Source organism: Pseudorca crassidens, chromosome 8, assembly GCF_039906515.1.
Source record: "Pseudorca crassidens isolate mPseCra1 chromosome 8, mPseCra1.hap1, whole genome shotgun sequence".
In the NCBI taxonomy this organism is placed as follows: Eukaryota; Metazoa; Chordata; class Mammalia; order Artiodactyla; family Delphinidae; genus Pseudorca; species Pseudorca crassidens.
Genome location: NC_090303.1, coordinates 38,183,755 through 38,196,239, shown reverse-complemented (window position 1 = coordinate 38,196,239; position 12,485 = coordinate 38,183,755). Strand labels below are relative to the sequence as shown.

The 12,485-nt window shown below is 41.9% G+C and overlaps 1 protein-coding gene across 2 annotated transcripts in view; it reads left to right on the top strand.

The window, feature by feature from the left end:
* Positions 1-331: 331 nt before the first annotated feature.
* TSPAN13 (tetraspanin 13) overlaps positions 332-12,485 on the top strand; it is a 39,921-nt gene continuing 27,767 nt past the window's right edge. The window contains exon 1 of one of the 2 annotated variants that reach the window (XM_067746223.1): positions 332-700. In XM_067746223.1, the coding sequence (XP_067602324.1) occupies positions 638-700 (63 nt within the window). In that variant the 5' untranslated portion in view covers positions 332-637. The remainder of the gene's footprint in view (positions 701-12,485) is intronic. The other variant, XM_067746224.1, reaches the window with a different exon arrangement.

The window sequence follows — 12,485 nt, the reverse complement described above, 5'->3', positions numbered from 1 at the left end:
CTTCATTCCTTCCTTTTTTCCTTCATTCAAACAAGGCCAGGTGCTTAATTTTAAAATCTCATTCAAAATGGTGCCACGTCACCCGCTGGGGCCAAGAACCGAGAGGTGCTGTCATCTTTCTCCCTGCCAGCGTGGATCTCCGTGGAGTCCCGCCCTCTTCTCCTCACCTGCTCCCCAGGAACCCGCGGCGAGGTCGCTGCCACGCACTCTGGCCTCAGGCACTCTCCCTCAAGGCCTTCGCCCCTTCCCCCTCTCCCAGGGGCCGCCCCGCCCCGCCCCTCCCCTTCCCTGCCCTCCCCTCCTCTCCCGGATCCCGGCTAGCTGAGCGCATTTATTTGCATATTTCTACCTTTGTTCCCCGCCGGCGGCCAATCAGCGCGAGGGGCGAGGCGGGGGTCTGGGCGGGGCTCGGGCTCCGACTCCGTCTTCAGCTGCTGCGGCCGCAGGTTCCAGAGCGGGTAGGAACCGCCGCGGGCGCGCCGCGCGCTGCAGCCCCTTCCCAAGCTCCGGGCTCCCCACCGCGTCCCCGCTGCTGCGTCGCCTCGGCCAGGCCCCGAAGGCAAGGACAAAGAGGCTGCCTGGAGGCTCCGCCGGAGCCAGACTTTACCTGCAGTTGCCGGGAACCTCAGGCTCCAGGATGGTTTGCGGGGGCTTCGCGTGTTCCAAGAACTGCCTGTGCGCGCTCAACCTACTCTACACCGTGAGTATCCCGAGCCCGTTCCTCCCCGCCTGGGGGCTTTGCACCTGCTCGGGTGCTCCGTGACTTCCCTGTCTGGCCAATGACTCTCACTTCATCCCGCACCCCCTTTCTGTCTTCCCACGCTCTGGCCTCCCCCGCCCGGCCTCGCCATCCGTCCCCGCCGGGGACCAGGAGCCGGCGACTGTCGCAGTCTCTTCCTTTCATTGTGAAGCCGCCGTCTTTCTGGCTCACTGGCCGCATCTCTTCCCCATTGCTCTACCCCGCCCCTTCACCCACCGCCTTGTTTTTCAGTTATTTCACCAGACCTCTCCACTTTCCCATCCTTATACCTTCTGCAACTCGCTCTTGGCTCCCAAATCCATCTGGGGCGGATTTGGAGGCGGGAGCCGCCTCGGGTTTGAGGACAGTTTTGCAAAAATAGCGTGATCTGAAACTGACAAGGCGGCATATGGATGGTGTGCGTCGTGTTTAGCTCTACGTGCGCCTGTGATTTTAATTGAGGCCACCGTGTAGGTTCACAGGATATCCGCAGCTTCCGAAGTTTGTTTCGTGCTTACATAAAGGAATGTCTTTTTGCGGGGAGCGGGAGTTGGGGGGGGGAGTTTTGCTTATACCTGATGCTTTTTCCATGTATCTCCCCTCTTATCATTATCCTAAATCCATTTTAAGCTAAATTCTCCAGTAAATAAGCGAGCCTCCCCCCAGGTTGTTTCTTTTCCTGCCAACCAGCTTGGGCTTTTTAGTTTTAACCCTGCAGTGTATGTTTGTAATTTTTGAGGGGCAATTCAGGGTGAACAGGAGGATGGGAGAGTAGATTGCCGTTTACCAGTGGCCTACCACGTCCCAGATTTTACACACACTTTCCTTTTTCTGACAATCATCCGAGGCAAGGGGCATTGTCTAAATTTTATACGTAAGATAATAGACCGAAAAGGGCTTTAATAACTTTACATAGTTGATAGTTGGCGAGTCAAGAAGTGGAACCCAGGCTGTGGGATCCAGATCTTTCCACAGGCTTCTTTACCATGCAGAAGAAACTTCATCTTCTGTCATCATCCCTCCATCATAGTCTTGCTCCTGTCTATAAATACACCTGGGTTTGTTTTGCAGCATCCACCCTGAAAACAAACCCAGCTCCTGTGCATTAGCAGAGAGCTAGGCCATCTGTGCAAGCTTAGGTTACATCCTTGGAGTGCGGAGTCTGCCTGTGGTCCCCAGCAGGAGGGAGAGGCTGGGTCCTTTTAGCATTACTGTTCCCTTGTATGTGAACAGGGTTGCAAAGCTTTGAAAGCAAGACATAAACCTGTAAAAAGTATGTCTTTCTGACTAGTTAGTAGGAATCTAATCAACATGTCACTAATCCTAGATTTGGGAAAAATTCTAGACCACCTGGTGATTCAGGTACTTGTAATCGGAGATCCATGTCAAGTTTCAGATGAGAATCCACCTTTGTCTCACCTGAACATGCCTATCACATTGATTATTTATTAAGTGAAAGCTGACCAATTCTCCAGGTTTTCTTTTGTTAGCATGAATGGCCTGTTTAGAACTTCACATTCCCCATTTTATGCTGACTTCTGCCCCTCCCCCTCATGATTTAGCTACCTGTTTGCCAGACATTTAACCTTACAGTATCTGCTTACACACAGTAGAATGTCTGCGTTGCATACTTATGTCACTGAGGAGGTCTATATAGATTAATATGCCGTATATATTTTTTTTCTAAAGGCAAGTTATTTTTAAGTCTGGTTCTGTTGCTTTTGAGATGTGTCATTTCTGCTTGAATCTCTTGTGTAGTAGGAAAGCAAAGAGAAAGGTAACTCTGAAGGAACATATTATATAAGACTTTTATATCTGTTCTAAATTATTGACCTTCGGAGTGTATTCTATTGATTTTAATAGCACTGTAGTAAAAATTAATTGGAAATTCACAGGACTGTAAAGATGGTTGGCCCTTTTAAATCTAAACCTTTTTATTTTTTTTTTAAATTTATTTATTTATTTATTTTTGGCTGCACGCGGGCTTTCTCTAGTTGCGGCGAGCAGGGGCTACTCTTTGTGTGGTGCGCGGGCTTCTCATTGCGGTGGCTTCTCTTGTTGCGGAGCACGGGCTCTATGCATGCGGGCTTCAGTAGTTGTGGCTCGCGGGCTCCAGAGTGCAGGCTCAGTCGTTGTGGCGCACGGGCTTAGTTGCTCGGGACCAGGGCTCGAACACGTGTCCCCTGCATTGGCAGACGGATTCTTAACCACTGCACCACCAGGGAAGCCCTAAGGCTTTTTAGAAAGAGGATATTTCTTAAAATGAATTACTGTCTACTGCTTATACATTGTGAACAAGTTTAGATGAGTTCAGCAGTTTAAACTGGAAATGAAAGGTAAACATTGAACCGGGTCTCAAATAGATGATGAAAATGTGCCATTGCTATTATTTAGATTCTGTATCTTCCCTGGTTTCACCTCAACATTTTAAGATGGGAAATGTCAGGTGGTTGGGGGAAGGGTTAAGGCTGAAGACTTGGGAGACATTTCTTTTTAAGGCATGAATAGGAGGACCCTTTATAGGTTCCAATCCCACCTGGGTCGCTGCCTCCGAAGTAAGCTCAAAGTTGTGGGATTGGATCTGAGATTATTTCTAAAAGTGTTAGTAAATCCAGGATTGCATATAGGTGTGGTAGGTGTAAAGGCCATGGTCTGCTTTGAGTCATCACTCTTGCCTTGAAGCATTTTCTTGAGGAACTTAGGGCAGCCTGACTGTCCATGTGCTCAGGTGGCCTGCTTATGACCTTGAGATTAGGGCAGAATTCGTGACCAGTCCAGAAAGCATGTCATTAAAATAGGTTGGATGGAACATCCCCCAAACGTGTCATGGATTTTTGATCACTAGCCAGAGGCGGGGCTGATTTTTGTTGTTGGTTGTGGTTTGGTTGTTTTAATTAATAGAATCCCTAGTAATGAACAACTTTACGTTAGTGTAGTGAATATCAACAGTTTATAGATACAGGAGGAAAGGGAGAAGCTATGGTTTCTTTATGCACTTTCATGATGTTATACAAAAGAGAGTGACTTGCTCTAGAACTTCCTACATTTATAGAAACTGAATGTTTCTTCACTCAACAAATATTTATTGAGTGTCTACTGTGTGCAAGGCACTGTTCTCAGTCTGGGAATACAGCAGTGAACCAAACTGGGCTTTGAAATCAACATGCCTTATGAAGCCTCTTTTTCATTCACTATCTTCTCTACATATGATCTCAAGAGCTTTCTTCAGTCAATAAACATTTGCTTACTGTGTGCATTCTGCTGAGAACTGTGGGAAATAATAAACACATACAAAGGCAAGTACGTCCTCTGTGAAGACAGGATCTAGTGGGGATTTATGGAGTGGAAAAATTAATGTTATATAAGGGAAGGACTGACTTTAGGTGCCACAAAATTTAGGACTAGGGTAGGTCTTTGTGGGTTGGAGAAGAAGGTATGATTGAATTGAGGAAGTGTGGAAATAGCTTGGTCTTTTTGATACTGTTCAGGATATAAACACAAGTGAAAACTGCTTTGGGAAAACGGTCTATTTTATTTTTAATCGTTTATTTTAAAATAATTTTGATTGAAAGTATTTTGAAAAAAAGTGAAAAATAACTTTAATTATTCCTAGTGATTTGTGGGGAATTTTAGAAGGTATGAAATAAGTGTTGTATTAAAATATGTAACGTTTTGAATATGTCTCCTTGTGCTTCTTAAGCAGAGAAGAAAAGACTTCTAGGAATCGACTGCTGTTTATATGTATGTGTGTGTGTGTGTGTGTGTGTGTGTGTGTATGAATAGTTTTAATTAAGAACGTAAGGAACAGAATATAACTCATGGTCTTTAAATAAGGGTCATTTCAGAAGTTTCAGTTTTGTTTCTTATTCTGTATTTATTCTTCTAAAATCTAAGTTTGCTTCTGTTGGTTTTTTGCAATATTTTTTCTATATCTTTGGTTGCTTTGGGGAAAAAAATCTCCATGCAGTCAAAAATTATACCAATTTACATTCATTTTAAGGCATATGTTTATTTGCGTTTTAGGTATCTCTGAAATTGAGGTTGTCTTAAAATAGGTAAAACATAGCAGATAAATATATATATATATATATATCTATATATATCTGTACAGTCTATGGAGAGAAAAACAGCTGGGTTTCGGAAGAAAACCTAAATTTGAATACCAACTGTACAGCTTGCTTGGAATTTAACCTTGGGCAAACGTCTCCATCTGAGTTTCACTTTTTTCATTTATAAACTGGTGATGATATTTTTCATTCTTCCCTTGTGGAGTTGTTAGGATAAAAGGAGAGAATGTGGATAAATGCTTTGGATGTGCTATAGAAAAAAGAGCAAGTTGTTACAGCTTCGTGGAAAAAAGTTGAATTATTTTAAATTTCTGAATTACAAACCTGTAAGTTACAATGGAAAGGTTTTTAAGCTACTGGGATTTCTAACACTTACAGGCTGGTGTTAACTCAAGCAGGCCCTACGGGGGCAAGAGTTCATACCCTCAAAGCAGTAATATTAATCTTTCAGTTGTAAGAAAAAAATGACTGAGGTATGGTGAGTATAAATTTGGAACGATTTTCCTGTACATTTTTAAAAGTCCTATTCTGGTCATTAGAGGGCTGGAAAAGTATAATTTTGTTCAGTTTCTACTCCAAAATAAATGAAAAACGCTAATACTTCAGCCAAAGAAAAAAATCTACTTTTGTAATTGCCTTCAAATTATTGTATTTGACATTTTTCAAAATTCTGATCATTATTTTTCAAATTATTCTTATTTAATATGTGGTTAGGCTTATGTTATTTCTCAGCCCTTGTTCAAACTACTGAATGAATTTAAAATATTTAAGTGGTTGCTGAATATTTACTTGGATTTTGAATTTAAAAATGATTCACTGTTTACAGAACCTGGAATTTTCACGTGATGCTGTTGAGCTGGTGTTCATAGTCGGCCTTTGTGCCAAATGTGTTTGTGAAATTTCCCAACTTTTGATTTTAAAACAGTTACCGAAATGTGCTATTTATGTCATTTCTTACTTGAAATGAGGTTATTTTCTTTCACAAAGTTTAACGACATAATGAAGAGGCTTTTAGAAAGAAAGAAAATTTATTAGGGAAATAATTGTATTTCAGCCTACGTTTGAAAAGTGAGATTTGAACATCTCAGTGGTTTAATTTGCATACAGTTTTAGGTAGTTTAAAAGTGGGCCATCATCACCTCAAACACATATGAATTACTGGTGAAGACAGGCTAGGTTTAGTTCGTCTTCCTTCTTATCACATTTCACCTGAATTGTTCCTCCATATTATCTTATCACTGTAAAATGAATAACGCACTTGTAATAGTGGATGAAAACTCTCAGAGAATAAACCCGAATTCCTTAGCATGCCATTCAAGATCTTTCACCATCCGCTCTTTCCGTGTGCATGTCTTCATATATTTCAGCCACAGAGGGTTCTCCAGACATTTTGCCCTTTGTTGCCTGTCTTTGCTGATCCTCTGCTCTTGACCTATAATACCTTGTTCTGTCTTTGTAAAACTACTCAAATAAAGCCTCCCGTTTCTTAAGTCAGAAAGAATTGTTTCCTTAAATTTTCACTTGGGAATCAATCTTACTACCTGAGTGCCACCCCAGACTAATTCAATCAGTATTCAGAGACAGGGAGAGGCATGTGAGTTTTTGGTTAAAAAAAACCGTTTTTAAAATCTTCCTAGCTAATTCTAAATTACAGTGAGGGCTGAGAGTCTGTGTTGTAAGATTTTATTTTACTCTGTCTTTGCCATTAACCATACCAATGCTCCACACTATAGATTGCTTTGTGTTTGCTTTTTCCCCAGCTAGACTATCCACCGTTTATTGGCGGAGATCATAGCTTTCTCTTTGTTGCATCCTTTGGTTTGTAGCATTTTTTTTTTTTTTTTTAGCACAGAGCTTATACTTTCTAAATACTTCTTGGATGGAATTTGCAGAATTGGCTGTTCCCTTTTCAACAGAGGTAAAACATACCTAATGAAAGCTTGCATAAACAGGATAATTTGATCAAAATTAAATCTAGAAGGCAGCCAAATATTTTAAGACATGAAAATTAGCGTTGGGTTAAAAATAATAAATAGGAATTGCTTTTACATGTCTACTGTAGAATCTAATGTTTCTTGAAATACTCTTTTCTCTTTTCTCTCCCATTGTTGGCCAAGCTCTCCTATGCATCTGAGGTTTTCCTGTAACCTTTCCCGTGAACAAATCAGCTTTCCGTAAAATTGTACTAGAGTCATTGTTGGATAGGGTTCTTTATATTATTAGTCTAATTTATTATTACTAGTCTAACATAAATGTTAAGACGAACCCAAATAATTTTTCTTTTATTCATTCCAATAATATTAATTAAGCAACAGCAGCAGTGAGCGAAACAAACCAAAAGGTCCTGCGTTCATGGATCTTACGTTTGGGGAGGAACGTAGATGATAAGCAAATAAGCAAATAAGTTATACGTCATGTTAGAAGGTAAAATGCTATGGAGAAAAATGGAGTAAGAAGGCTGAAGCACAGTGGGGCAGTGGGGGGGGGTAGGGGAGGATAAGGGCATATTTTTATGTGTGGTGGTCAGGATTAGCCTTCTCGGTAAGATAGCAGTGGAACAAAAACTTGAAAGAGTTGAAGGACAGACATCTGGAAAAAGTCAGTGGAGGGAACGGCCTTTGAGAAGATCCTGAAGGAGTATTTCTGATTTATGCAAGGGACAGAGAGGACGCCTGTGGCTGGGACAGAGTGAGCAAGCGGTGGGTGGAGTGGTTGGAAATGAGTCAGAGAGTTTCTGGGACCCAGATTGAAGGAATTGAACTTTTACACCAAGGGAAATGGGGAGCCATTGGTGGCTTTGGGCCTGATTTTCATTTAAACGTTTGTCTGGCTCCTGAATTGAAAGTAGATTATAGATGGCAAAAGTAGAAACAGTGAGATCACCTGTAAGGCTACTGCAGTAATTTAAGCAAAGATGATGGAGGTTTGGACCAATATTATAGCAATGGAAGTAAGAGAAATGGTCAGCTTTTGGGTGTATTTTGAAGGTGGTGCCAACATAGTTTCCTGATGGATGAGAATATGGGGTGCGACCAGTCACAGATTACTTGTGGTTTATGGCCTAAACAACTGGCTTGCTGAATCTGCTGTTAACGGGAATGGGGAGACTGGGTGGAACAGGCTTTGGAAGGAACATAAGAGGTTCAGTATTAGATGTGATGCCAATCAGATACCCAAGTGGAGATGTCAGATGGCAGGTAGTCTAATAAAGGACACTCCTTTTTTTTTTTTTTTTTTTTTTTTTTTTTGCGGTACGCGGGCCTCTCACTGTTGTGGCCTCTCCCGTTGCGGAGCACAGGCTCCGGACGCGCAGGCTCAGTGGCCATGGCTCACGGGCCCAGCCGCTCTGCGGCATGTGGCATCTTCCCGGACAGGGGCACGAACCCGTGTCCCCTGCATCGGCAGGCGGACTCTCAACCACTGCGCCACCAGGGAAGCCCAGGACACTCTTATAATAACAGTTTTCGGAGACAAGGAGGAACCAGCCAAGGAGCCTGAGAAGCAATGGCCCGTCAGGTAGGAGGAAAACCTGGTAGAGGCGGGTGTCTTAGAAGCCAAATGCACGTCATTTTAAGGAGGCAGAGTTGAACATCTGTGTCAAATGCTGCCAAGTAAGATGAGGACTAAGTTATGATTATTAAGTTGATCAATGAAGAAGTCACTGAAAAAAGCAATTACCCTTTTATTTTGTCATATGATAGACTATATATGTCCCTCAACAGTAAGGACCGTGTCCCAATCACTCCGGCTTTCCTGAATGCCCAGCACAGCCTTGCCATATGGTTGACGTTTAGTTGATTGAAAGAAGGAGGCAGTGCAGGGCTGTTTCACCCATAATTCCACTTCTTCTCTCCCAAAACTGCTCCGAAGAAGGAAGACGTAGGGTGGGGTTGAAACTTTGTTGGCAGTTGTGAGTGCTACCTCAAACCAGTTATCCTTGGAAAATGGCAAGTCAGGATGCCTTACTTTTGATTCTCTTTATATAATTTCTTCCCAGCAGATATTATATATTATGTATTCTCTGCCTTGTAAGTATAAAGTAATCTGCTTGGCACCAAGGAGAACACAGAGAAGAAAAATATGTGACAACAGCACATGAGCCTTCCTTGTATCATTTGAGGAATGAAAATGAGACGAAGAACTGCGGTCTTGGCTTCAACACTAAATGTCTGGATATTTAGCAGTATCCAGATTATTTACAGAATTTTCAAATTTCCATCCAGATGTTTGGTATCAGAGAAACACATGCTTCATAATCACTGAATGGTTCTTCAATTGTTCACATTAGGCAGAAGTTCAGAGGGAGAGTTCAGTGTCACGTGTAATTACTCTTATGACTGTTGAAGCATGGAGAGGTCTGGGGCCTTAGTTTTTAATGTCTCGGTGGATGCTGCGTTACATTTTGGTGGTATAGTCCTTTTAAATCTTACTACTGTTTTAAGTTTCTTACCCTCCACTATCATCACATCTTCTCTCTTGCTTTAGTGCTGACAAAACATTTTTGAATGATTTAACTGCAGAATCGCATCCAGTTTTTTCAAAGTTCTACGTTCCTCTTTCGTCCTCAAAGCAATTCACTTACCCTGGTAGAATTTGGATGCTCAAAAAGTGTAGCTGCTCTAGAAATGATTCAGGTCTCTCTTTGCGTGTTGTTTCTGCAGTGTGGTGGATATTTGGTGAAAGAATGAAACTCTCTTTTATAGGTTATATACAGAAAGAATAATCTGGAACACATGAGGCTGGATTTCTTCACCCCAAATATTGATTACGTTAGGGAATAAGCATTTCCCTATCCCTAAAGCATAATGAACAAGATCATGAGCTCTTTCCATCTGCAGTGTGTTTTGAGTACCTCTTCTGTAGCAGGCACTTAGCCACATTCTAGGAATATCAGGTCAACACGTGCTTTGACTGTATGGCTCTCAAAGTGTAGAGGGCTCATTAGAAGCATTCAAAGTATGACTGGAGGTGGGGAATAGTGGCTAATGAGTTACCTTGAGAGGTAAGCCAGGCCCTTCGCATTCTTGGATTTGTCAGCCTGGTATTTGGACTTTATTCTGAGATTAGAAACAAAAGATAGCCGGCATGGGAATCACCTGATCTATTGGCTTTAAGTTAAAGACCATCAAAGACTACCGTATTAGGAATAGAGTCCAGCTGCTGGTAAGAGAAACGCAGCTACTGCTGCTTCGAATAGTAAGCTGTATTATTTTCATGTAGCAAGATGTCTAGAAGTAGGTAATCTAGAGAAGGTGCACAATGCAAGCATGTTATCAAGGTCCCAATTATCCTGCCCTACCATCCTTGGTATGTGACTTTCTTCTTTGTCACCCAATTACATCTGCAACTCTAGGCATTAGGATTTGTTCCCTGCTGGAAGAAGGATAACGCTGTAAAATGCTTTTCCTCATAAAGCTCTGTGTGTGTGTGTGTGTGTGTGTGTGTGTGTTAGAATAGTTCTATTGAGGTATTAATGACATACAATAAGCTGCACACATTTAAAGTATAAATTTGATAAAGTTGTGACACATATATACACCTGTGAAGCCATCATTGCTTTCACGACCTTGAACATATCAACCCCCAAAGTTTCCTTATCCTCCTTTGTAATCCCTCTCTCCTGGCACATAACCTTTGCTCCCAATTTGCAGGCAACCACTGACCTGCTCAGCAGTAAAATTGAGGCTGGAGTTCAATTTGGTAAGCCTGGGGAGGGTGTTTGCAGGAGGGAGGTGGCCTAGGACATTTCTCTGGCCCACTGAGTCACTTCTCGTGTGGTCCTTAGAGTAAAAAGTTTCAGGGAGGTCTTTTAGGCTAAAAGGGAGTGCTCCTGTTTTGTAAAAGCCCATTGACAAAGTGACGGATTTAGAGTTAGTCTAGGCGGGGAAGGTGGTCACAGTGGGGAAGGTAGACAGGGTCACTGCAAGTTTGCAAGTATTAAAAATGTTATGATAAACACTTGCAAGGTGGAGCTTGCCTTGACCAGAATTCTTTATAAGTTATAAATGAACTTAAAAGAATGTGTTGGCGAGATAGCACAAACTCTTAGAAGGATATAATTGGGAGATTCAATAGTTGGATCATCAAGTATGGCTGGATCAAGGGGCTCAGAAAAGGTCAGAACTCTCTTGTTCTTCTATCCACTTCTCAGCCCAGCTTGCCTCTGCGTAGATTCTTTTTGAGGCCAGAACTTTCCATGTGCAAGATGGCCACTGGCAGAATCAATTTTAATTGTCCTTATGGCTTGCTATACCAGAGGAACCCTTTTTTTCTCTTTCAATATTCCTGTATGATCATATGGGACATACTAATTAACCCTGTTGGTTTATGGACCCAACCCATGAACCAATCACTGTGTGTAGGAGGATGAGCAACCATGATTGCTGCTGGCAGTGGTTAGAGGGGGCCAGTGAGACACTGTGATTATGGGTTTTATAAGAAATGTATGTGCTGGGTTGTAAAAACACTGTATGTCCCCTACAGAGATCACTTGTCCTCTGAGTAGGAATTTGAATCTTCTATTCCTAATTCTAGAATGTTCTAGCAACTCCATCATGTGAAAGGCCTACTGTAGTGGTTTAATGCTTCAACACCTACTTAAGCTAGATTGTAAAGAACATTATGCACAACACTTTTTTTCTTTCTTCTGGAGTGGCATTGTGTGTAATTGATCCAAAAAGTGCGTAAATACATGTTTATTAGTTTTAAATAATTTTATTTGCTAGAGTGATCTCAAAAATAAAGACTGTGCATCCCGACTAGGATTTCTTGCTCCCCTCCTCCAGGCAATGCACTGTGTGCTTGTGTATGAATGTTGGCATATGTGACAAATTTTCTAGGTCGGGTAAAAGAAAAATAAGCACAAAATGAATAAGCAAGGATTTGGTAGTTAACTAATAGCAAAGTTGTATGAGTGAGGACCTTATTGTTCGTTTATACATGACTGTGCAACCAGATCTCATAGGAAGTAAGTCAAGGAGACGCTAGTCAAACCTATATCAATGTGGCTACAAAGCAAGAACTACAGTTTCTTATGCATTATAATATTGTCTTTACTATTATATCTCGATGTTAAAAATTACTTAACTATGTTGCTAGGCACTATGATATGGTCCTACAGGAAGAAAAAAATGCACCAAACAGAAAGGTTGCCACAGTTCTGCCTCTGTCTTTGGGTATGTCATTTTGCTACTCTGATTTATCACCTATAAAATGAGGGGACTCGGTTAGGGTCACTGGCCAGATAGCTTTGTGCCGCTAGTGCCCTCCTTCATCAGAATCTATGGGATTTCCCTGGCAGTCCAGTGGTTAAGAATTCTCCTTCCTATGCAGGGGATGCGGGTTCGATCCCTGGTCAGGGAACTAAGATCCCTCATGTCACGGGGCAACTAAGCCCACGCATCGCAACTACTGAGCCCACGAGCCTCAACTAGAGAGAAGCCAGGGCACCACAATGAAAGATCCCACGCAACTAAGACCCGATGCAGCCAAAAATAAAAATAAATAAATTTTTTTTAAAAAAGAATCTATCCATGTGCGCACTAATAGTTTTGCCACCACCTCCTTTTTTAAGGATTTGCTTGGGGAAGCAATACCAGTTATAGACACTTTTATAATCTTGCCTTGGCATGGCTTTTCAGAAATTTTAGCTTTTGTACTGTCTCCTTTAAAAGCTCATT